We start from the raw sequence: 27124 nt of genomic DNA, 5'->3' as shown, positions 1-27124 counted from the left end.
AATAATAACTGCTCGGAGTGTTTGACATAGTCCAGTGCTTACTGAGGTCTTGAGGGGAAGTCAGGTCAGGATTTCATTGAATTATCATGGCTATATATTTTAAAGTCCATAAATTTCTGTGATGCCAGATACATTTTTGGCTATGCCTCTAGAAGAGACCAACTGTAACAGGAAATTAAATTTGTACATAAATACACTGGTGTGCCTCTATAACGTCATAGGGTTAGGCTAGGCCTTGTGAGGGCATTTGTCTCATCCATCTCAGTGGTTGAATTAAATGGTAATGAAGTTATTCATTACAGATATTTCTGCAAGTTTTTTTAGAAGTTTCTGCTGCTTCTGCAGGCAATCCAGTGTAGAGCTTCTCTGTCTCTATTGCTAACAATATTTTCCTAGTCACAAACCAGTTTAAGACAGTGCCTTACATCATATGTGATGGTTCAGATCAATGTAAGCTTATAGAATCCATTGAACAGATATGGATAGAGGATCCTATACTAGACTTTTCACAGTAGCCAGAACCTACTGATAAGCAAAGTTCTTTCAGATAGTGCCTTTTCGTAGAATCGTTTAGCTTTGAATGAGTTCATGTTGATTGTTTTAATGAAGTAAAATGCAGCAACAGTTGACCTTTTGCTTAGGCCAGTCAGAAGATGTACTATTTGTTTCAGCAAATGAGATGATGAAGTAATAGTATGAGTACATTGATTTAATTTTCATTAAATGTTAGGTTATGTCTGCCTTGATATTCTGAAGTTACTTATTATACTAGATGGTTTGTGTTTTTTTTAAACTGGCCTAATTTTTGGAGGAAAATAATTATCAAATAATGTCTTTAGCAAGAACTTACAGGGAAAACAAAATTTATTGTAAGTGTATATTGAAAAGAAAAAGAAGATAGTTTCACATAGATATTTAAGATTGCATGGTCTACTTGGTATTCTATTTGTTCCAGCGTGAGGCTTAGGTTTTCTATGTAACCTTCAGTGAACCATCTGACTTCTTTCAGGATTAGATTCTTATCTGCAAAATAGAAATAATTATGCTAACTTGTTTTCCTAAGCTGGTTTTTGACCAACATGCAAACGTTTCTAGAGGAGTGCCAATGCTGCACTGCCTTGCTGATCACTTCAACTGGAAGGGCTATATACCAGTGCAGGCTGTTAACCAAGATCAGTTCAACACAGAATATTGCAGGAAGACATAAGCAGGTCAGTCTTAAAGTTTATTGTAACAGAGAAGTGTAATGTGAGTTTTCATAAAAGTTTCACTAATTTTCTCTGAGGATATCTTTCAATGCCATGGTCATCTTAGAATATTATCTCTGCATAGCAGTGATTTCCCAATTTGTTTGGTAACTCTTAGGTCTCCTTATCTCTTGGGGAAATTTTTCTGTTATTACTTTTACCATTTACTGTAACTATGTAATCTGGACAGCTGAAGGATATCTGCTTACAGCTGCTCACTCACATGGTTATGCAACTGCACCATTTCCTATGCTGCAGTGTGAATAGCAGCAAGGAGAGGTAAAAGACTCTGGCAAAGTGTTTGGAAATGCTCTGAGTATTTTACAAAAAAGAATATGTTGTTGCTTAAAAGTTTGCAAACATGTTTTTTCAATAGAATGTTAGTATGTCACCTCTACTGATTGATTTTGAATTATGGGACATGCAAAATAAAATCTGAAATATACAAACCTGGTTGAGAGCTTTGGTGGTGTTTTCATAGCTATTATTCTTCTCTAAATATTAGTGAAGAGCCTTGTAAGTACATTAAACTAATTGCAGACTTCCAGAAGTGCAATAGTCAATGAAACAAATAGAAGCCTTCAACTGGAGATGAGAATCTGGCAGTAAATGTCTTCTTCCTGTGAAGTTAATGTAATTTCTTATAGAAGATTAATTTCAGCCAAAGAATAGGGACCCTGGTTATGTAAAAATATGAACAAAGACAAATTGCAAGTTGTAATAGGCATATGTTCATATTAATTACTTGCAGATATCTTTGTATCAGATCGGTCAGTATCTAAATCAGACATTTTTGTCTAAAGTGTATCAATTGCTGGGTGGAAAAGGTGATCAGTTGTAGGTATGTGACGGGATGTAAACAGGGTCGAACTTCATAAGGGGCAAACTATGCAACTGGATTTGCCACGAGAGCAGAAGCATTCTTTGAGAGTGCACTACTGTTTGTTTATACCTATTAACTATTTACTAATTAACCAATAAATAAAGTTCTGAAAGTTTTTCTAGGTGATACAGAGTAGTTGGATGAAGTTTTTGTTACCTTTTTTAATAAAAACTCCATAATCACTTCGTAATTAAGCCAAATGAGTCCACTCAAAGGCATAAACATGGGACTTGTCTGAGCATTGTTGTATTAGAATGTCAGTTGTATACATTGCATCACTTATTGTATCAGTTGTTTTATTTATTTCTGGGAGATTTGCTGTTTCCATATTCTCTTGTTTCTTCCTTACATCTGAAGCATCTCAATTGTGTTTCTTCTGTGACTTTTTTTTTCATTTTTATCATTGCTTCTTAGAATAGCACAGGGACTTCCTGCAGACTGTGTGACATTTGCTCTGAATTTAACCAGCTTGTGTATTTTGATGTTTGAAGACATTTTTGTTTTTAGAGAACAACCTCTTGCCAGGATAAGCAGCTTTTTATACCCTTCTCTGGCCACATCAATTCTTTAACAGTTTATTGATGATGAACTTCTTCCTCGTTGATGTGGAATTGGCCAAAGAACTGATATGGAGGATGAGTTTGTGCCTATCTGAAGTTCTGAGACCTGTTGTGGTTATGGCATATATTTCATGTGTGAACTTCATGTATCACCCACGCATTCTGAGGCTTGTTCTCACCAATTATAAGATGCTGATGAGCTTATTTTTATTTAGTGATACTAAGAAAATGAATTCATCACATTTAAAGGACTAATACAAAATGTTATAAAATGGAAACTGCTGTTAGTCTTTTATTATGTGATTGGAATTGAGCTTGCTTTGCTTGCAGGATTTCAGGACCTGCTGTAGCTGACATACTCTTGATATATGCATAGCTGTGAAAGAAGCAAAGTGAAAGCAGTGCCAGGAAGGACTTCAGTACAAACGTTTAATCAGTTTATTGTGTGAATTCAGTGCAATGGTGTTCTATTATACATAAGAAGAAGATGGGTGAGTAAAAAAAAAAGGATGAGCCATTACACCATGGCAGAGATAGCAGTGAGTACTGTCTGCCAGAACATTTTCTAGCCAATACCTGCATCTAATTCTCACTTGATTTTTCTGCATACAGGCTTTAAAAATGTCTTGTTAAACAGCCACGTTATTTTACATTTACAAAAGTGCAAAATACACTTAACTGGCTGAAGAGACAGCTCAGAGTAATATGATCCCTTTGTTGCCATTGGTCATCCATCATTCCTCTGCCCTGTATTTTTCATTCAGTGATTTTTTTCCCTATTTTTTTATGTTTATCTGTAATGGGGAGAGTGGGGAGGGAAAGGCCAATAAAATAGGATACCACCAGCATCTTGGGTCATGAATGGGATTAGATGTGTAACTGTCAGCTATTGCCAGACTCCTCAGGATTATAAGATGGTATGCCTCAGGAAAAATCATTCCCTCCATGGATTCCTGGGAGGTAGACTTTTTTTCTCTGTGTCTAGGCATGGGAACAATGAAGATTCTTTTCCCTTAAATGAGATGCACTGTTTCCAAAATGATTTTTTTAGTAGCAATAGTATAGCTATATTGTGATTCTTACTGTCATCTGTATTTCAGTGGTCTTTATTTACATTAGCAGATGCATTAGTTAAGCAATGATGTATCTCTTGCTAGATGTATTTGATCACATCTGTCACTTTTTAGTGCTCTTTAAAAATAACTTCCTTTTGTGGTGTTCACTGTTTTAAGTAGGCTAAAAAACCTCCACAAATGAGAGATACGGATGAGGACATGTTAAAAAGCAGTTCTTAACATTAAACAGACCACAAAGTTTTAAATATACAACTGTGGGATAGATTTACTGGTAAACCTCTCATACTTTAGTTTCCTTTTAGTGCCCTTAGTTTAAGAAGCAAAGTATTGGAGCATTCAGCAGTGTTTAGTTTTTTTCTTTTAATCTGATATGTGAGGTCATTCCAAAATGCAAACCTATATACAAGTAAGAAAGGAAGGATTGATAGAGCCTTTTGAAATCAGTTCCTGTGGTATGTAGGTGCTGCTGAACAAGTAATGAAGCTATGCCACATTCTGTTACAGCTTCCATAACTTCCCACTTCTTCAAAGCAATTCAAAAAAAGTGAGTTTAAAATTACCCTTTGGGTGAAGAAAAAGGAAATGGAAGGGGGGAGAAATTTTTAATGCCAATATTTATCTTTGTTCTGTTAAAGGATTGTCAGAAAAACTAAAATGTTATAGCTCTTCTATATGGTAAAAGTAGGTTTTATCCTTGGGGATTATAAGAACAGCTAATGAAGGAACCATTTATTATTCTCAGGTTACTGCTAAATGGTTACTGCCATTTCCCAATACAGAAAAAGATTTGAGCCAGCCAAGCTTGCACTTGTGGTTTTGGAGTGGTGTCACCTGAAAAGTCCTTGAATGGCTTCTTTCTACTTAATAGAATTATTGTTGATAATGACTTGAAGTGGTATGTATATATAGCAAAACTGAATCAAGAACTGCTCTGTGAAACTCCAAATTGGTGCAAGATCCACTATAAGCAGCAATCATTGGCACTCTTAGGTTCTGGTAGCTATTTATGTGATGTAGCTATACATTTACAGAAGTAATTTGTGCTGATTATTTTACATACAGCATTTGTGAAGGAATTAGCTGCTTGCTACTTAGCAGATACTCCATAAGAGCAGATAAAGCAAAACTCAACCTTGTGTTTTTATTGAAGAAGCATTTTTAGAATGTTTCTTATAAAGAATCTCTCTGAATCGTGACCAAGTTGCTTAATGAAGTGCTGTTCATTACCAAAACTTGGCTGAGGAGAAGAAAGGATGATTAAAGACAAGGTACTAGAAGTACTTTGCTCATAAGCTTTCATTTAGGTATACAGTCTATTTAGAAGTATGCTTAAGGGCTGACAGACATACACAGGGACTCAGGCCAGCTTAAGAGAACAAAAGCTGTTGGGATACTCTTTGTGATGTATATCTCAAGATGCTCCTAAGGTAAATCCAATGTCTGGAATATAGAATCAGAAACTCCCAAATTCTGAAATTTATTCCAGATAGGACTTCTGTCTTGCACTCTTTTTCACATTATCTTTCCCCTGGTTTGAAATTCTCCTTCCTGAAGTAGGAGGCATGCTTTACGGCTTTATAGGAATAGCACTAGACATTTCTAGTGTTCTTTGAAGAGAAAGATGAGTTTGGTAGAGGTATTTGCTAAGAAGGGCAGCTTCATTCAAGAAAAACAATTCAAAACACACATTGGAGATTCTCTAACGTTGATTAAGGTAAAAATAATTTTTTAAAAAAGGCAGATTGAGACTCTTTCAGGACACTAGAATTATTCTTACAAGATCTGCTGTTACTTAACAACAAAAGTAAATGGAAGTGCTCCAAAAATAATGGTGGGTTTTTATTCTATACCCATCCAAAGATTATTCTTAAAAATATAGCAGTTAAATACCTGGCCTCATCTCTGGGAAGGTGGCTTGGGCTGATCAAGAAGAAAGGTTAAAGAAATGACATTCCTGTCATGAGTCAGTGACTGCATGGAGCTGACAGCATTCCTGACCCTGGCTTTCCAGCTGAATTAGTGGTTGAAATGTTGGTTCTGTGTACTGAGAGGTTCCAGCTGAGACTGTTTGTAACAGCCACATGAATCATATGGCTTTAGACAGATTATTTAAAGTAATTCTCAGACCAAAAAGACTAAAAATGACAAAAGCTATTGTTTATTAGGCAGGATAACTATCCTTACTGTACCTGTTCGTTCAGATAATAGTTTAGCAGCTGAGAGACCCAAATGATAGACATGACTGCTAGAGGCACTGTCACCTGTTTGTTAATATGCATTTGCCTTTATTGTTTTACCTTTCTACATTTTGTAGCAATTAATGAGTATTAAAGAAAGCAGCAATTTTCTTTCTATGCTGCTTTCCACCTTAATTTTACATTGCATCCAAGTAGGAGCTGGTTTCACTTCATTAATTAATTCCAGGCTGCCAGTTACAGGACGCAGCTGAAATAGGAACCTATTCTCCATGTTGACACATCCCCTCCCCCAGTCAGGTGTGATGTGCTAAAGCTCTAAGTGACTCAGCTGAACAGGAAGAAGTAACACTGTTAGATTTAATTAAGACAAGGTGTCTTAAATGTTTCTTCCCCCATCACCCTCATCCTCCAGTTATTTCCTGATACATTTTTGGGGCCAACTTTAGCAAGTTTAGGAAGGAACAAGTTTAAAAAACAGATGCATGCTTCCTGAAAAGGACTGTTAAAAACTTCCACCAAGTTTCACAAACAAGACATAATCCTCATCCTGTAAGAACTGATCACAGTAGAAAACAAACTGTGGCCTTAGATATTGGGATTTATTCACATATGGTAAAACATTTCACAAAATGAGCATATCAGAATCTTGAAAACTGTAAACAAATATGTCTTTGGAGTGGTTTTTTGTATTCTTGATGGTGAATACTAAGGGGATGTTGAGTTTCATTTGATTTTTTTTTTCAATGTTGTGTGAAGTGTTCAGTTAGTTTGTTAATATTGGTCACCTCACAAGCACAGCTGTTACTAGTTGCTCTAGGAAAAAGGTCTAAAACAGTCATCCTGAGGTTATGAATGTGAGAGAGCACTGTCTCTGATATCACCTTAATGTTTCTTATGGCCATACAAAATTTAGGGGAAAAAAATCCTAACTAAAAGCTTGAACTTGTCAGTAAACACACTACTTGCTTAATATTTATGTCTATGATCCCTAAAGGTTGAGGATTACCAGTGCAAAACTTGGGTAGCTTTTACTTCCAAAGAATGTCTGACTCCTGAGCCCATTTGCTAGCAAAATGTACTTGCAGAGATATGAGTGTGTCATGGTCAGATGGCAGGACTGGATTTGTGCTACATACCTCTGTGAGGTTAGGAAGAGGATGAGAAAACATTGTAGAGTATTTCTGTCATTTTTCAGCATCGTGTTTGGTGACATTTTCTTGCTGAGTTGGAAATGAAGTCCTAAAGAAAGTTGCTTATCTCTAAACACCAGAGATTGACGCTGATGAATCCACCCTTATTCTAAGATTTCATTCCTTCTGTTTTCTCTCTTTGTAGCAACTTGTTAATTGGGTTTCTCTCTGTTACCATTATTTTGGAAAATGGGTGACATCTCACAGAACTGCTTTCTTATAGTCTGGATAAAAACATAAAAATTGGCTAATGTGATTTTTTGGATTGCATTGCAAAAGGTGTGGGGATATTGCAATTCTGATAGAGAACTTAGATCAGAAGCTGATTAATTTAGAGGATTTTACAGCTCTTATGTTGCAGACGTTGAAAAAGAGTGTGAGGGCAGGCAATTATTAAGAAACACTCAAACCCAAGCACCCAAACAAACACTCCCCCTACCAAGCTATTATATCTTGGGGAAATAATATCTGAATCATAATTCTATTGTAGCTAGAGATGGAGATATAAATGTATAACTTGGGAGGGGAAAGAAGTGCTAGTGGGGTAAGAATCAGTTGTGAAACAAGTGTACTGCTGCGAAGCGTAAGATTGTCTTACATAAAATCTACTGCCTGTTTATCGTATATTTTCCATATGTGCAAGTAATATCAGACAGGTGATTTAGTTTCATAGAGATCATGGAGGCTGCTCGTGTTCAAAAAGGTCTTTGTAGCTTCTTATTTCAGCTGCTTGGCTTATTCATGTGATGTGGTTAATATATCCTGCAACGACACATTTTAATGCACATCTGCTGTTAGATAGCACGTACTAAAATAAATGTAACTTCCTGAACTAACAAAATAAATACTTATTGTAGTATAACTGCAGTCATATTGGGAGGATAGATATCCTTTAATACAAATACCAGATTTAAAGGAAGCAATTATGAACAGAAGCAACAGAAGCAGGTAGTCTCCAAATGTTTGTGCAAAAACAAACCCACCAAATTCCATGGAACAGCACGTAATGAAATACCTGCTTTTCTATTGCAGATATGAAGTGCATTCCTACCTTTATTATACAGCTTTGCTTTTATGAAGCTGTCCTTTCAGCATTTCCATTTTGATTCATCAGTGCAATGACTGGACATTTCATAGGACTGAAAGGTTTTTTCCTTTGTGGATTATAATTGCAGCTCCCTTAGGTTGTCTTGAATATCCAGTTTATGCTCTCCTCCACTCTTCTGCTTTGTTTTTGGGAGAAATGGAGCAGTGAATTCAAGGATAGCTTGCCGAGCACACTGAGAACATCTGTACCAGACAATGTGCTTGAAGTGCAATGTAGGGATTAACTATTTTCCTTCTACTTCACTGCTATATGTTCATATGCTATGGATTCAGAATTGATTCTCCTTGTGTTCTAAAGTCTCATATGTTAACACTTCAATATTTATGAGGGTCTGAAGAGCACAGTATGTTTGTGTTTTTGCAGATGTTTGAAGATAGAATATTTGATATCATGTCATTTAAGATCAAACCTGATTATACAATAGAATCAGAATGTTTGCTAAAACATGTGAGTATATCCTCTTGCTTCTGGGTTCAGTTGATTGCTACGGTTTCAGGATTTAACAGATGCAAAAAATCTGTTCTGATGTAATTTTGAGTAGTTTCTTAGCTTTTAAAATAATAACCAATACTTTATTTGTGGTGTTTGGAATTATTTTCTGAGGCTTTGTTTTCCACTTTCAGTTACTGAATATCTCTGATATTTTGGGATGAAAGTTAACTGTGGTTGTTAGAGACATGTCCAAAATCCACAGCTGTTGGGAAATGGAACATTTATGGTGTATTACAACTGCAGATTTGATAATGGAGATCACATAAAAGTAGGATATTTTTGATCTTTTTGCCAGATAGCAGTTTTTGGTTAACAACTTCACCAGATAGCTTTCAGAAATTATAGTTAGCACTCTTAAACCAAGAAAGAAGTATTCAGGAAAACTTTTTCTTATTTATATTTTTGTTTCAATTAAAAGCTTATTATAGTAACTTCTGCACCACATGGGATTACATCACTATATTTACATTTGGGAAGATAGTTGTTTTGTAACTTTAAATGAAACCTTTTGTAACTCAAAATAAGACTCCTGGGCATGGCCTCTAGGTTCCCTGATTGTTGATCAAGGAGTATGAACAAAGAAGTTCTGTCTATGAGTGAGCTGTCAATGTCTGTTTAAAGATATTATGTCTCATTTCAACTGTCTCTTAAAGATTAATCACATTATTGCTAATGCCACATCATCTGTAAGGTCATACATCTGCAATACAGTTGGTACTGGGAGTAGGTTTATTGTAGCATTTGTGGATGCATTATCAGTTTTTGCAAGGACACTCTTTTTGAAGTTTTCCTCCCCTCTCATAGGGAGGGGATGTGGGTAAGAGAAAGATGATTTCATTTCTTGGTGTTATTTTTTGTACAGTATGTCATGGCACATGGGAATTAACATTTCTAATAAGATTAATGGACCACAGTAGTGGAATATTGAAATTTGGATAATCACTGCGATAATTTGGATTGTATGATCGGCAAAACTCTGTCCAGGACCAAATGTGGAGCTTTTCTGCACTGGCTTGTCAGTGAGTATTAATTAGAGCATGAAAGAAGGCACGTCAGGTTCAGGATTGCTCTACTGTTGTTGGGATATTATATTGTTCTTACTGTTCTGAAAACACTTCATAGTCGCACTGTTCTGCTTGACTGTAGTCAGTCTTTCCTATGGATGTTTTGTAATATATATCAAAGAATTGTAAATTGCATGGCTGGGCCTATGAATTGCTGCTGGCACCTCCTTGGCTGTGGTGTAGAAAGGGTACCTAATGCTCAGGAGACCATTAAATCTGTCTCAAGGTTTGTGTTCTAAATATTTACTCAAGAAACACAGATGTTGTCTCCATTTCAAGATATTCAAATTGGCAAAAGTAGCTGACTTGAAGATGAGTAACAGTTCATGGTTGTTATGGAAATGAATAGGTGGGTCTGTTTTTTTTAAATATATAAATAAATAAAACTCCTGATCCAAAATTTTCATCCAAAAAACTGAAATACTGACAGTATTCTTTGGGTGTGACTTAATGAAACAACTTAAGCTGAGCTAACAGTTTGTAACTATTAGGAGAAGAAAAATTTGCCTTTTCCCTGTCTTTTAGCTTTGTTAGTTGTAATGAAGAAAGTAAGTAATTAGACAAAATTGTTGCAACTAAGGTTAGGCTGCTTCTTAGGCATTACCATCAAACACAGACCAAAACCAAGCCAAGGCCTGTTTTGCATTGGATGAGGGAAGAAAAGCAGAAGCAGGCAGATAGACATTCAGAGGCTTTTACTTCTTCGCATAGAATCATAGAGTGGGAGGGGTTGGAAGGGACCTTTAGAGATCATCTAGTCCAACTCCCCTGCACAGTAACAATATTTTACCAAAAATTAATTATATTTATCTGATCTTACTTCTTTTAACAGCCTGGCAAAACAGATTTTTACCTTTTAGTAGGGAAATCAGTGACATTGTCAAGAGGAAGAAGGTAATTGAAATCTGGGTGTAGACATCTTGAGATTATTCTGCTTAATCAGATTCTGCATTTCTGCCCAAAGGCAGTTAAAGTGTGTTGGCAGAGATCATGTCAAAACAAAACTTAAAACAACAAAAACACCAACTCAGATCTTTAAACAATCTATTTGTGGGTTTTCTTCCTTAGGCAGAGTTCAGCTTTAATTGATGATTTTCTGTTTCACTGAACTCCAAGAAGCCCATGACTTTGACGGTTGAAGATTCTGTACTCCATTGGGCTTTTCCTTATTTAAACATTTAAATTTAAGATTTCAGTTCCTTTTGCTACTGCTTAGCATAATGATCTCTTAAATATTCCTTAAAAGGAAACAGGGGCTTTATTGTTGTTTTGTAATATTTGCCATCGTGTTGTGGATCCTTTGAGAAATCTTTAATCAACAGTATTTTCATTTTAAAGTGACTATGATCAGAGCTGTGTGTATCTCAAAGATTAGTGTAAGATCAAAAGGAATTCTCACCACACGTGAAGATATTTATAAGGTTCAAAACTTAAATATTTCAAAGGACTTTGCATGCAGAGGCTTTTACAATAATTACTTCGGTATTAAGTTTTGAATGTGGGAGGAAACAGACTACAGGCATTGGTGTGAACAAGACAATCACAGAACAACTGTCAGTGAACGTCAGTCCTGAACCAGGTCAATGCTTGAACCAGGTCAATGGTAGTAGGTATCCTTCTTGAGCAGGACTTTCCAGAGTTGCCAAATAGTTTACTTACTTCTCCCTGACAGATAAGTAACTGTCAGACTAAATTGCTCTCGTGGCCTAAGTAAATAAGTAACAAACACCCCTAAAAAACAAACCCACAAAAAATCTGTTCCAGAAATGGCCAAACTGATGCACTGGTCTGATGTGCAGTTTAGTCACTAGCTCTGTTTTGTTTTACATAGTTGCTTTTTTTGAAAGCTTGTAATTCAGATCTAATTTTTATAGTGTTAGTGTAGATTTGTAGTCTTAAGTATCATTTTTTTGAATGAGTGGACTAGCTGGCTCCGGTTTTACAAGATTTCTTAGTGGTATCACCGAAACCTTTGCTTCTCCAAGTATAGAACTGGAGTTCACATGAGAGTCTTTCAGCCACAAGTGTATGAACTGACATTTGGCTCTGCTTGGGTGTGTGCACACACACAATACAGTGACTATTGATGGGCACTCACTCTGCAATCAAAATTAATGTGAAAATGAAATGTAAATGAGTACTAAGTTTGTCAGATCTTTGAAATGGACTCCAAGTGGTGTATTTGATATGCAATAAAGACTGGACTCGGTACTATGACTAAACTGACAGAGTTGTGGTTATGAATGCACATAGCATTCTACAGACAAATTCAGTTCCCTGGAAGAGAGAATGGTTTGCAATTGTACCATTGTGCTCTTCCACCAGATAATGTGATGCTTAAAAAGTTAGGTGTTATTTATTAATTAGCTTTGAATCCAGTTCTAAAACTGTATTTACACTTTTTTTTGGTGAAGAGCAGAGAGTCTAATGAGTCCTGTTGCAGATGTTCATTGGAGTCTATCTTGTAGATGCAAGATGCTCTGAAACTTACTGATACGAAGGTCCTGCCTATTTTTAAGAATCTAGTTCTTCTGAAGACAGATTTTTCTCTTGTTTCTCAAGAATACTTATTCAAGCTGAAGTGCACTGGCCTGATAAATGGAGAAGTGACAGAAGCCACTCTGTTGGCATATTATTTATGAGTATAAACTAAAGTTTATTATTTCAGTTTCCCAACCAGTACGCTCTTGTCCTATGTGAAGTGCTCTTAATGCTGTGAGGCATGTTACAGGATTAGCATGCTTTGAGGACAAGCCCTGAAGCCATTATGCTTACTTGATTTAAGTGAAGCTGATTTTTAAAATGGTGTTAGCAGACACATTCATAAGCAAGCATACACAGGTGGTATTTGAAATCAAGATCTCACCTGGCAGCTGCAGTGTTCTCAGGAGGTTCTTAACCATTTTACACAACCTGTGTGTATTAGTGTTTTGGTGGAGCAGAAACAATTCAACATTATCAGGTTGCACTCAGAGGTATGTCCTTTGAATGTCACACTGAAGAAGACTTGCAAAAATCAGTGTATGTTCATGGGAATGAAGTAATTGTAGCTTCATAAATCCTCAGGGAAGACAGTTGGTTATCAAATAAAATGCTACATTCTTTTCATATTTTTTGAAATACAGAAAGGGAGGGGGCTGCAGCAGACTGATCTTACTTAATACCACATCTGCAATGGTGGTCAGCAGTAGATGCTTAGGGAAGACTACAAAACAGAAACAGTCTGTCATGTTTCTCTACAATACTGTCCCAGTAGCCATGAACTTGTGTCTAAAAAGCTTTCTTAGCAGCAGCATATTCTGACCAGTACCTTCATTGTATATAACACAAAAGATGTGTATTATGTGGAGAATTAATGCATTTTCCTTTGCTCTCAATCTGCCACCATCTAGTTTAATCTGGGGGGGTGGGGTGCCTCTAGTTGAATGTAGTGAAAAGTAATTCCTTATTTGCTTTCTCTGTCACTCATGGCTTGTAGATCATTATCACACTTGCTGTGACTTCTCTCTCTTCTCCAAAATGTCCTGACTGCTTAACTGTTCTCTACCTGAAACCTGTTTGATGCTTTTGGTCAACACTTGATTTCAGTGAACCATGTCCCATCCTCCAATGAGGGGGATGAGGAAAGTGGTACTGCACCTGAAACTCAAAATGTTCAAGTATCATATTTTCTTCTAGAATAATTGAGTATCTAGAGTACTCATAACTTTGTTGTAGCAATTTTCCAGGAATTATGGGGTTGGGTTTGTTGGTTTATGAGCAGACTACTACAAAATAGAGAAGTCAGCAGAACAGTATCTCTGGCTCTACATGGCTTGCTCTTGAATAGGCCTAGGAGGATAAGTGAGAGACATTGGTATATTGATTAAGTCAAAGGGAAGTGATTGTCTGTCTCCTTGTACTCAGCGCTGCTGAAGCTGCATCTTGAATATTGTGTTCAGTTTTGGGCCCCTCTCCACAAGAAGGACACTGAGGTGCTGGAGTGTATTCAGAGATGGGCAGTGAAGCTGGTGAAGGGTCTGGAGAATAAGTCTTATGATAAGTGGCTGAGGGAGCTGGGGATGTTTAGCCTAGGGAAGAGGAGGCTGAGAGGAGGCATGATCACTCTCTACAACTGCCTGAAAGGGTGGGGGTCAATCTCTTCTCTCCAGTAACAAATGATAGGACATGAGGAGATGGGTTCAAGTTGCGCCAGGGGAGGTTTAGATTGGACATTAGGAAAAACTTTTTTACTGAGAGGGTTATCAAGCTTTGGAACAGGCTGCCCAGGGAGGTGGTGGATTCACCATCCCTAGAGATATTCAAAAGATGCATAGATGAGGTGCTAAGGGCTATGGTTTAGTTTAGTGATGGGCTTGTCAGTGTGAGGTTAATGGTTGGACTTGATGATCTTAAAGGTCTTTTTGAACTTAATGATTCTATGAATCTTTGAAATGACCAATATATCTACCATTTCACTAAGCTTATTCTGAAGACAACATCGTCTGATTAACATTGTTTAGGAAATGCTTGTAAAGCAACATCCATCCTATTATCTGCCTTCAAAACTAGTTCTTTTCAATTCTGTGAAGTTATTCTTGGTTGTTATTCTGCTTCCCCTTGGCTGAAAATATCCTTCCCTCCTCTCCCTGTCCAGCTTCCTCCTGCTTCCTTTTCCTTGTCTCCCATACACAGTCAGGTCGGTCCTGTATTTCACACAGGGCCCCTACCGCTTCCTGTCTAATTTCAGGAAATTTTCACTGCCTTTGTCCTAAGGAAGACATCAAACAACTTACCTGGCTGCACAAGCACTGAAATGCCCTGTACGATATGATAGGTAACCCTTAAGATTCTGTGCTTCTCGGCTTGTGACAATGAGTGATGTGAGCAGGGGAGGTCTTTGACTAAGCAACAGCAACAAGAGTGGGACTTGAAGAATACAAGAAACAAACTCCTGCTTGCCAGACAGGAAAAAGCAGCAATACGGATGAGCGAAAATAAAAGGCTGCAGCGAAGGGAAAATAAACAAACAACAATGGTGGATGTTGTGGCAGCATAAGATGATTCAGGGTTCCTTCTCTGCTCAGCATGAGCACTGCCAGCGGGATGCAGATGTCCATCGGACTGCAGTGTGAATTTGGGCCGCGGCTACTGGGCCATTTGAGGCTGGCGTAGGTTGCCAGGATGCCCCGCACTCCTGTTCCGTACGCAGCTGTCCGAACGGGCTCTCGGCCGGTGCGCTGCCAGACGCAGGCAGGAGCAGCGGGCGGGCTGTCCCCGCAGGGCCGGCCGCGGCAGCGCGGGGCGGAGCCGCCGCTCAGGGAAAGGCCGCGGGGGCGGCTCCTCGGCACGGGGCCGGCCTTACGCTGGGCTCGGCCCGCGGTTCTGCTGTGCCGGCCGCATTGGAGAGAGCACTCTGCCCGGTCCGGGGCTCAGCTGCCTGGGGCTCGCCGTCGCGATCACGAGCTGCCGAGTGGAGAGGCTCGGTTTTGCTTTCGCAGTTTGTACTCCGAGAGAATCAGCTGTGACCCCCGAAACCGCCCGTCCTGCAGCCACGATGGTGGCCAAGGATTATCCTTTTTACCTGTCTGTCAAGAGGGCGAATTGTGCCTTGGAAGTGCAGACAGTGAGCAGCCCAGCTAAAGAGACGGAGGTACTTATCTACTGGTTATAGGTTGCAACTTTACTTTCCTGTATAATGTGATCTGTTTTGCTTTGGGGAAAAATTATGTGCTTTGGAAATAGGCTTCTGTCCATATATATCTGGGTGGCTTAGGCATCCTTTACTGCCTTCTCTGAACACTGAAATTTCCTTTGAAAGGCAAGGAACAGAGAATAGATTTCACTTTAATTCTTTAATCTTTTAAGTAGTTAACTGAGAAATACCAGTTTTTGATATGTATTTTATTCTATTACTAACCGTTAATTAGGAATTGATAAACTTACAGAAGAACTGGGAGGGGATCTGGAAGACAGTGTCTTAAAGTTTTATCAGTCTTTCCTTATTAATAATAAACTAAGAATTTAATCTGATATTACAGCTAACTGAAAACTGTGCCCTATCAGCACGTTGGCTCCTCAGTTTCTTTAGAAGCATGAAATATTTTCAAGTGATGTTAAAAATCTTACTCATTAACCCGAACTCTATATATATACATTTGCAAAATTCTCACAAATGGTGGAATGTTTCAGGAACAAATGTTCATGAAACATGTAAATATTTGATATTTCAGGTTAATGTTGGTTTGTGTGCTTATGTGAAAGAAAACAGCATCGTTAAGGATTGTGGCAGGTTGTGCTGCAGGAATGATTAAATTTTTCTTTGTAAGTTGTTCTCATTTAAATATATGGCTTATTCCTTAGTCTTGTTTGCTGAGTAACTTGAAGACTTCTTACTACATTGGGTGCATTTAATACATAGGCATCAAAGATTAATTATCTCCAGCAGCTGAATGGCTCTAAAGTAAAAGTAACATAAGCCAAGTGACCCTACTTAATCATGATGCTTAAGTTAAGAAGATGTTGCACTCTCACTTTTCAGTGTTCTTTTACACAAAGGGATTTAATTATAGCAGGTAATGGAAGTGGGATTTTTTCAACTATGTGTTTTTGAAAAGTAATGCTTTGAGGGTGTATACATGTGCATCTATGGAAAAAACCAGGTAGTTAAGTACCCAATGGTTCTTTTAAGCGGATTCATTTTACTAATTATAATATTAAATAAATAGGGTTTTAGCCTTTATTGCATGAAGGGGTTTTTTTTGTGAATGTATAGTGTTGTTGAACCTGGAGAGGTGGAATGTTGCTCTCTTAGAGTTAGGAAGGGCAGCTAGATTTTAGTCTCAATGAAAGCTTTTAGAGCATGAGGAAGTGTCTAATAACAGATGGGACCAATCAAAACTACAATGTGCAAACAGTTGTTTTGGGTTTACAGTCTTTTAGTTTGTGGCTTACTCAAATAAGAAAAGGAATCCTATGCTTTCAGATTTATTTCTGAGAGTGTGACGGACTTTCAGCATTCTGAAAAATAAACTTTTAAACATTCTGTTTGACTTGGGATGAAAAGACCAGCTGCTGCTCCAAAAATCTGAATAAGGAATCAGTAGTAAAACTGACTCATTGAGAAAGGCTTTATAAGGATAGATGTGTACTGCTTTTTTCTTTGAAGTCTGTTGATATGGGGCAGGGAGTTCTTCTCAAGCTCCAATGTTAAGCTGTTTTCTATACCCTTTAGTATGTACAAGGCTGAATAAAGCTCTTGGGCGCCTTCTACCATAATTTTGTGTTACTACACCAGAAACCTAGCTTGCTATTTGAGGGTTATGAATTTCTGGCTTTGAAAACTAGAGTTTCGTGTTAATTATTAACATGTGAAGTTGATTGATTTTATTTAGTAATGCATGCATAAATGTTGATATGTGTGGAATAGAACAGATTTTCTGATAGATGCTGTGTTTTGGTTTTAAGTCAGAACTCATGATTATAAAATTTTCTGACTTCACTAAACAATGATATTTTAGTGTTTGATTTGAACAAAACCAGAATATAGTCTGGAAGATCAAGAATAATAGTACTTACATGGGATGAAGTTCAGCAAAGTTCCTGAGCATGCACTGTACTGTTGAAGTTTTCCTAAATTTCCATCTGGAGGTCTCTGGGTAACAAGCTGAAGCTTCTTGGCAATAGATTAATTGTTACTTATTTTTGGGCTTCACTTGGAGCTGGCAGAGCAGCTCAGGAAAACTAGAGATGTTTTTGAGGAACAAATCAGTGGCACAAAAGAGAACAGAGGTTTTTCTACCTACATTTCTTTCTTTAAGCCTCACCAGCACAATCACAGAACAATGACAAATGAAAAGTCCAAAATGTATGTGAACTGTAAAAATCTGGATTCTGAGAAAAGGCCAGTGAGCCTCTAGTCCAACTATAGTTCTTTCTAATGTAATTTAAGGGCAATAAAACACCACACCGCCTGAGGGGTGAGTTAATACAGCAAGTACTGTAAGGCTTTTACATACATCACTGTACACTTCACATAAGATACTGTAGTATAGTTCTAGGTGTATATGATGAAGAGGTGTTGGAGTCTTTCCAAATTTTTGTGAAAAATAGAGACAGTAATACTTGAAATTTGCTTGCTGTAAGATATAAAATTATGCATACCATTTCCTATGTTTTAGTGGTTAAAACAACTCCCATATCACCTCCTCTAAAGGAAGCGAAGAGCAGCCAGAGGATGGAAGGCAGATAACAAAGAGCACACACCACAAAAGACTGAGGTTTAAATGTCTGAATGTTAAGTCATAGGAAGGAAGACATGAGCTACTTAGAGTAAGGATGTTCTGCTGTACAGCATCTAGACTCTAAAAACTACAGTGGTGGCGTTAGAATTCCTTTGCATCTCCAGTATGTTGTATGTCTGCTTAACTCTCTTACGCTCCAGAAATCTTAGACCTAAGAATCAGGGCTCTTTACAATTTGTCTTTTGTTGTTTCCTGATATCCTCACTGTTTTGATGGTCAGGAGATCTAGGCTGCCTTGTGTTCAGGACTGTGTTTAATTCAGCATGAGGAGTGCAGGAAGGCTAACCTGAACGTTAACTTGCAGGCCTCTAGGTTATAGCACATTGTTAACATGAGAAACAGGCATGGAGCCAGAGGGAGAGGGGCCAAAAGATTATGAGGTAAACTGCAAGTCATGATTTTTCTTTGATCTTTGTAAATGTATATATTTCATTTTTAATGAAATATTAGCAAGTTGTAATTTTGATATATTTCAGGTAAGTTCATGTGCAGTGTAACCACAGTCAGCTAGATGTGGAAACATCCCCCCCCACTTGGAACTGCTGATCTGTTTTTTGTAATGTCAATTTGAAACAAACATCTTGCCTTTATTTTTCCATTCAGTAACTCGCCCCATGATGTCTGCGTTTTAATTGGCAGTCCAGCTTCATCTCCAGTTTGTTCCTAATGGAAAAGGTTGTTCTTAGGTAGCCTGTCCTGGTAATGAGAGGAAATACAGAATTTAATCAACTCTACTTTAGTTGTCTGGGTTTTTCAGAGTTTCTGTTGCTTGTGTTAATTCACCTCAGTGTGAGGTTTTTCTCTTAATTGGCCTTCATTTCCTAACTCCCAGCCGATACATTGATTTTTGGATATTGCAGACAAATGAATGATTAGTCAAGATAGCTGGATGCAACTTGTCCTTATGCTACTGACACTTCAGTGGTCCCGTCTTGCTTAGAACAAACGAAATCTGAAGTCTTCGGGGTGGTGACTAACGGGAGCAGCTTATTTGTGACAAGGAGCCAATCTTTGATGAACACATGATGCGATAGCATGTTGCAAACTTCAGTTCATTTTCTTTGGCTGAGAATACTTACCGGTTCTTTGTATGGCTTTTCATTGTACTCTGACTATCATTTCAGATCCTCTTCTTCATAACACTGTGATTAACACAAAATATCTCTGGATTTTGCTTTATTTGCTTGCTGGGATGTTGAGATTGGCAGAGGAGGAGTAACAAACCCCTCTCTGCTTCCATCAGAGAGCAGAGGTGGTGGGTGCAACCTTGAAGGGACGTTGTATCACTGATATACATAATTTACTGTATGATTGAGTTGCCTTTATTTATCAGTCTTACTTAAAGTGCTTAATAGGTTCTTCTTGCAGTGCTGTTAGTCTTACTGGTGGAATGCCTCTCCCAGACTTTAGGATGGATTCGTGTGCATGATTAGTTACTTTGTGTAGCACTGAACTATACTTAGAACTGCTTTAGAGTCACCTACCTACTTGTTTTTATTGATCATAAGCTTCAGCTGTAGAACAATAAATGTTCTAGAATTTCCCAATCAGAGTATTTTAAAGATACTATAAAGCAAAGGCAACTTCTCTGCTGTTTCAATTATTAAAAAAGAAAGTAAAAATATTAGTGCCAATAACAATTGAGAATGCTGCTGTAGTTTTAGGTTTACTTCTCTCTAAAGAGGCAAAAAGCCTGAGATGCCTGGCTTAATTTATTTCTAGGTTAGGTATCTGCTGTATTAAGTGAAGTAAAAACCAACGTAGGTTGTTTTTTTCTATTTTAACCTTTTTTGTTTGGTTTGGGTTTTTTTTTCCTGCTGAAGGTTAAATACCGATAACATCCTGTGGAACAGAGCTTGAATGTTGGGTTTTTTTAATTGAACTCCCAAGTTTTGGGGGAATTTATTAGAACTGTTTAATCTTAGGCCAATTCAACTAGTAGCAGACTAATAAAAATAATAATGTTGGGCTTCCTGCCATGACAAATGTTGACTTACCCTTATAAAGTTGACTAAAAACTAATAACCTTTAAAATATAGGAGTATGGAAATTTGGCCAGTTATGTGAAATCTAAAACAGAGTGGTTCTGTTTTAGTCTGCTGGCACTGCTTGTGAATTAAGTTTGAAACAAAGGTTACTGTACTGTTTCAATTTATAGTGTCTTCAAGTTATTACACTGTTAGGTCTTTTGAGACAAATTAAAGCATGTTGTACTAATGTATGTTTCCATAGCACAGAATGAACGCTTTGGATATCTGTTTGTCTTGGTACACAAATAGAAAGTATATCAAAAGAGGCAAAAAAATAACCATCACATTTTTTATAAAACACCAAGAAAGTTAGCAACCCCAAATCCAGAATTACTAATGTAAATAATTATCTTAGAACTTGCTGAAATCCAGTATGTTAGGATGTTTTTAACAAGCATTGCCAATTTCTGCTGTTTTGTATCTGGATTGAGAGAAGTTTAGTTTGTCTTTGAGGGTAAACAGGGTAGATTCTGGTGTTCTGAAGTGCTGTGTTCCTGTACCACTTTTCACATTTTCTGGGATACCTTAGAAATCTCTGTAAATTTCCTTAGTTGAAGTTTCTTTTAAATATAGTCAGAAAAATAAACACTGATCACAGTAGTGCTGCATGTGGGCTGAAGACACAAGTGTAATGACCCCTCAGGGAAATATTTTCCCTTGTTTGTCAAATTCAGCACCAGTTCTCTGACATGGAGATTGTTGTTGAAGTTGCTGATAAGAGATGGGAAAGTCAGGTGGAAAAACAATCATACCAGCAGTGAACATAGATTTGCTTTTACTGTTCACTGGGAGGAAATCAGTGGCTAAGCCAGTCAGGAGCATAGAGTGAAAGAACTTTCAAGTGAGGCACTGAAGCAAATGACCTTTCATGTGGCACCTAGACTACTACTCAGTGCTCTTCAGTTTCTCTTATACAGGTCACTTGTTCTGCTGTTCTTAGGGTAATATGAAGGGAACCTGGCCTTATACTTTTTGTTTCTTCTCCGTTTGTTAAAAAATTCAACCCAATCTTTAGCTAATTTATCCATCAAAATGTGATAATTAAACTGTGGGTGACTTTGTTGAATAACAATGTATAGAATATAAATCAATATTATTAAAAAGATTTAACTCACCCTGACACTCAGCTTCAGACTCTGTGAAAATCCCATTCTTTATATGTACTAGTTATTTGTGCATGAAGAGCATAAGTGTTAGCTTCTTCCCCTGGTCTCCTAGAAGCTTCCATATCTGTGTAGTGTGCTACTGCATAAAATATATACAATTATAAGGTGCCAGTTTCTGTAATTAAGAAAAAAAATAACATGAACTTCACTGTCAGCGCATTGTGACTAACCTAAGTGCCTAATTCTTCAGAGGATCTTCTGCTTTAACATGCTTCTGTGGCTGTTGAATGCTACAGGTGCTATATGCTAAGATGCAGGCTTTTAAATGGCAATCGTGTGTATTTGGGCCAAAAATAATGATATAGAAGTTATACTTTTTTTGCCAAGATGTTGTCGTTTTGAAATGATTATATTACAGTTTTGGAAAGTGACACCTCATTCAGTTATGTAAGGCAAAAAGACGGATTTTACTGAAGAGGGAGTTTGCAGAAGTTACTGCATCCTGGTAGCAGTGTGTAGCTGAAGCTGCTTGCTGTCCACATTTCCCAGTTATTCAACAGCAGAAGACTCATTTTTGGAGAGTTACAAAATAAAAGGTGGAACTTTCCTTTCATAGTAAATGAAACTGTTAGATTAGAATTTAATATGTAGAAGATACTAGAAGTCCAACTGTCCATATATGGGATCTACAGAAAAAATGACAAGAAGCAATCTAGAGCACTGTGTCCATCATTCCAAATCAGAAGAATGGTGAGGCATGGTGTCTTTGAAACTTCTTCTCTGATAGTTTGCCGTCTTCAATTTGTGCTAATCAGTGATTACACCATTGTGATTAATCTTTCTTTCTACCAATTCCCTAGAAAAGCATATGATAAAAATATTTTTTTCTTGGAAGGACAGAGGTTTTTTTTTTTTTGAAGTATCCACTGTCCAGTTTCCAGAACCATCCAGTGTTTGGACACATTTGCTTCTCGTATCAGTTTGTTCACAGTTTCAGGAGTTCTTTTTGAGGCTGCATACATACATGGTATTTTGAGCATTAGATTTTTTTCTCTCTGAAATGAAATGTGACCGAAGTCATCTTAAGTTCAAATATACTGCTCCCTCCAAAAGCCAGCTGCTCTTTGTTCTAGCTTAGTCAGGTATTAATTTGACTTCACTTGACTGTTCAGTCTTTGAAGTTCCTGCACTCATGTTTCCCTCAGATTTATTTAGCCTTATATCAAATTTAAAGCTCTGTCAGATTAACATTACTTGTTCACATATACCAGCTCCACATTTTGGAAGCTGTGCCAAACTGTAGGCTGGATCTTTTGTTTTCTAACTTACTTCCCATGTCATTTGTGACTCTGAAAGTGCAGTCTAACATTTAGTCATTTCAAAATTCTGAAATTATTTTTCAATACCAAAATTAACAACTGTAAAAGGTCAGGCAAAACCTCGTAACTCCTGATTTTTTTTTTTTTTTGTGTCGTAACTTGGCCTAGTTCCCAGTCTGGACAGGTGATATTTGTTGCAAGTGGATCCAGGCACTAAATCCCATCTCTCAGTCCCATCTGCTTCTAAGTTCCCTGAACTGGGAGGGGGAGCAGGAGGGAAGTAGAGACTTTGAGTAGCTCTGAGTTTTCTCAGCACACTCAGAGAAAACAGCTGGAATCTGATGTTCATTCTACCTAGACAGTGTGTCCTTACTGGAGTGTCTGCGTGCTGGACAGACGCTGGAATCGTACTGTTCTGCATTGCTATGTGCTTAGATTCATACCCCAAAAGATTTCATGAGTGCAGGACCTCTGGTTAACTGGAAAATCAGAGATTTGGGGGAAATACATTAGTGAAATAATGAACACATCCTAACAGTTTATTCTTTAAAAAAAATAATTACAAAAAGGAAGAGGCTTGGGCAGCAGCATCTGGAATGCAGCTCCCTGATCTTACTGTACTTAAGTACAGTAGTACTTAGTGTGGACTCTGGTCAGCATCTCTGAGTAAAGCAGAACAGTTCACACACTTTCCTCTTCCCTGTTTTAGTTGTGAAAACCAGAGCCCTAGGTGAGAAAAACAGCCATCTGTTGAAAACTTACTTTTTTATGCACTTGACTGTGGAATTTTTCCCCATCTAGATTCTGGGCCTTAATAGTTGGTTCAGCTTCTTTGTGATACTGGTTTGGAGAGGTGACACATCTTGAGAATAAGGGTATTGATGAAAGAGGAGGTGGAGGCAAAATACATGCAGACCACGCAACAGAAATACTATGATCAAGTGTCTTAACAGTTTCAGTATTACTATGTTAGTTTTAGAATTGCCCCGGTAGTGCTATATTTCCGTTGTACACTCAGAGCCTTACCTATGCGATTTTGTTATTCCACAGTGGAGCAGGTGACTCGGCGCTGTTCTTGTGAGGCTTCTCTGAGGGAGATGACACTTGGAAAACTGAGTTTTGATGGGTTTTCACTCCAATATAGGTATCTTTGCCTACCACATGGATTCTAGTGAAGGGTGAAAATCTCATTACAAATATTTGGAAAGCTTTCTTTACAGTTAGGATAAGCAAGATTTAGTTTCAGAACTAATTGGGCAAGTTGTGAATTCTCAGACTTCTCAAATCATCTTAATTCTGTTGGCGAGACTCTTGTAATAATGCAGATATCTTTCAATAAAAATGAATTCCTGCTTTTAATGACATATTCAGCTGGTTTGAATTCTGGTCAGATTTTTCAGCGTAACATCAGAATACGATACATTGCATGAGGAATTCAAAATGGGATGCTGACATAGAAGGGGTAGGCTATTTGCAGGCGTACCATCACAACCCATTATCTGACTTTCCTTTGACTCCTGGAGAAGCCTTTAGCTCTGGTGGCTCAAAACAAGAAGATCTAGAAAAGCTGAACATTTTTTGATGGTTACAGAAACTCTGGAGTGCCTTAACACCAATTTCTGTTTTCAGTAAGATTTTGCTTTATGAACATAAGAATTATACTGCTGTAGCATTTTTCTCCTTGCAGTGGATGGGGAGTATTAAAGGGCTGGGGAGCTTCATTGTGTTCCCCCTGGAACTGTAGGCATCCTTGGCTAGGAAACAGCATAGGTTTCAGAAAGAGCCTTTGGGCTGACATCAAACAAGGGGAAATCATATTTCTTTTTTTCACTTCCTCTCACTCTCCAAGAGAAAGAAGTTGAGTTCCATTCTTTATACTCAGGCTGACTTTCTCCAAGGTTATTTGATACTGTACATCAACTTTCACAGCTGCTGGAGGTTTATGTGCCCTACACAGCAAACCAAATTAGGTCCTGGTCTGAGTGCTTAACCTGCAGGCATTGAGTAGTAATTAATAAACTTCAACTGCAGTCACACACACTGTATTTGGAAGTATTCAAGTAAGGATAGACTAAGTTGCTGTTACTTAGTTTTAAACACTACTTGGGACTTTCAAGTTTTTTACAACACACTCAAATGCAGCAGAGACACAGTGAAATATAGATTTCCTTCTTCTGTGATTTCATCTACTGTCAGTAGCCTTCTCAGAATATTATCCATGGCTTCTGGGCTTTGTTTTAAGAGTGAAAGACTGCAAAATTATGAAGAGATCACTCTGTGTGGAAGAGGTCTGTAAGACTATGGGGAACATCTAACTTCCAGAAAGCAAGATAAGGCTGTGATGTCTTATGTATCAAATTTGTGCTTTTTTTGCGTAAGTTTCATCTTTCAACCAAATAACATAGATGTAGTAGCAAAAGTGTAAGATAATAGGATGCAGAAGGAGAAACCTTTTCTATTAATGCTAATCCTCCTCTTTCTGTCTTCTAGAAAGTCTGTTCAGTCTCGATTTCCAGATTCTGCGTTTGGGGTGTGATATTTATGCCTAAGAATTCTTTGCTGCTAAGGTAGAGCTACTAGCAAAGCTGTGCTGCTGGCACAGCACTGCTCGACTCTGTCGGGGACTTCGTGTCCTTTCACTGCAGTGCAGCGTGACTCATAACAAGCAGGTTCTGCCATGGGGTGTTATTTGTGCACCAGGACTGGCATTCTGATTAATTGTAAAAAAGAAACAGGTGATGACTGAGCCACCAGTTAGAGAAGAATTATGGTGGAAGCGCAAAGATTTTTCTTCTTTTTTTGGGGGGGGTGGAGTGAAGGAGGTGGAGTTGATGATGCTGTAGATAAGTATGCTAGTGGTGCTGCAATGGCGTAAAAAATAATACTCCTTCAAAAACCTGTATCAAAGACATGGTTGCTGAAAAGGAAAGACTATGAATAGCAGTGCAATGGTGAAGATAAAGATGTAAATCGATATAGGCTGCTAAAATTCTTTGATATCAGGTTTAATGTGTGATGGAATACATTATTTTTGCTAGAGGGTTAAACACTTTGTCCCTCATCTCAGCCAGCATTTATGGATTTCCAGGTCTGCCTGCTGAGAAGTAAATTAAGTATGTAGCTGCTTCTCACCTTTCCTCTGTTGCTGTCCTAATGGAAGAGATTTTTTCCTTGCCAGTGATACAGATAAAGATCGTTGCTGCTGAGATTTATTATTTTTTGGTACCAGGAAGGATGACAAATCTGCATTATTTCCAGAAGGATTTGGATTTCTGAACAAAAGGATAATAGACACGCTTCATTTTCTTAAAGCTATGTCTAGGAAATTGGAGGCATAGCAAGCCTACTCAAACTTTATAGGCATGGCTGAAAGAGAAAGATGAACTGCTTTAGGATATCCTTGAAATATGATGTTGGATTGGTTTTTTAACTTCACCTGGAAAGTTTGGCTCTCGTTCTGTCAAAAGTTGCCTTTGCATGTGATGTTCAAGATCCATTAAATGTCGGATGGAGGTTAGGAAACCAAGGGTAACTGTTCTATTTTTATGTATTTATAATCATTTTTTTTGTGTATTACAGTTTCTATTTAAAAGTAGAAGTGAAAAAAAAAAGTTTTACCATAAATATTTGTTTCTATTTTATGCAAAATTTCAATATATGCAAACATGTTATTAATATGTTTGTATGCATAATAATTTCCATAGAAACATGCACTCAAAAGACAATTACAGTTAGTAATTTCTGTCTAAATTGTATTTTCTATAATAAAATACCTTTAACTGAACAGTCATATGCTGAAAGTGCCAGAGAAAGAAACAAATTGAATTGTTTTTGTTTATTCCTTTCAATGACAAGATGATCACAACATGCATGAGCTGCAGAGCACTGCTGAAGATTTCTGTTCTAAGAATAGGTTATTATAATGCAATGATTTAGTCTTTCTTTACCTTCCTCCCTTCCCCTGCTCTCAGCCATGCCAACTTCTCCATCGTTGCGTTTTTCAGCTGTTTGCAGGATCTCTGTGTACCAGCCAAGAGTAACCTTGTCATTGTCAACATTTAAACTTGCTATTGTTTATTTGCTACCCTAATTCTACACCAGGTTTACAAACTTCCTTTTTACAAATGCTTTCTTAGGAAAATCAACAAAACTGTTAGCCATGTTTACCTGATTATGCTCATGCTTCCTCCATATTTTTCCTTTCCCTTATCCTCCTCCCCCTACCTACAGGAGCCCAGTAACAAACGGGTCAAGCCGCTTTCCAGAGTTACATCACTAGCAAGTCTCCTTCCTCCTGTACGAGCCACTCCCTTGAAGCGGTTCAGCCAGACGCTGCAGGTAATTGCAGTAAACACATTGCTGCATCAAGCTGCATTGCTAAAAGGGGAACTCATACATACTGATAGTTTCTTGGAGGGGCAGCATGGGAACGTGAACCACACACATACGTACATACCGCACTGCAATGTACCAGAGTTAGGCAACTTAGGACTGCAAAGTTACTCAATCTAAAAACTCAGAACTCTGGGCTCAAAAAACCCCACTCCTGTGTCCAGACAATTAATGTTT

At 37.7% G+C, this 27124-nt stretch overlaps 1 protein-coding gene across 3 annotated transcripts in view; it reads left to right on the top strand.

Annotated features, from left to right (window-relative positions):
• Nucleotides 1-27124, top strand: part of ARHGEF3 (Rho guanine nucleotide exchange factor 3) — a 114389-nt gene that overhangs the window by 70051 nt on the left and 17214 nt on the right. For 2 of the 3 annotated variants that reach the window (XM_062008750.1, XM_062008751.1), the window contains one exon: nt 26786-26893. In XM_062008750.1, the coding sequence (XP_061864734.1) occupies nt 26786-26893 (108 nt within the window). Of the gene's footprint in view, nt 1-15145; nt 15451-26785; nt 26894-27124 lie in introns of those variants that run through there. The other variant, XM_010195652.2, reaches the window with a different exon arrangement.

This window comes from Colius striatus, chromosome 15 (genome assembly GCF_028858725.1).
Source record: "Colius striatus isolate bColStr4 chromosome 15, bColStr4.1.hap1, whole genome shotgun sequence".
Classification (NCBI taxonomy): domain Eukaryota; kingdom Metazoa; phylum Chordata; class Aves; order Coliiformes; family Coliidae; genus Colius; species Colius striatus.
This window is presented reverse-complemented; position numbering and strand designations above follow the sequence as displayed.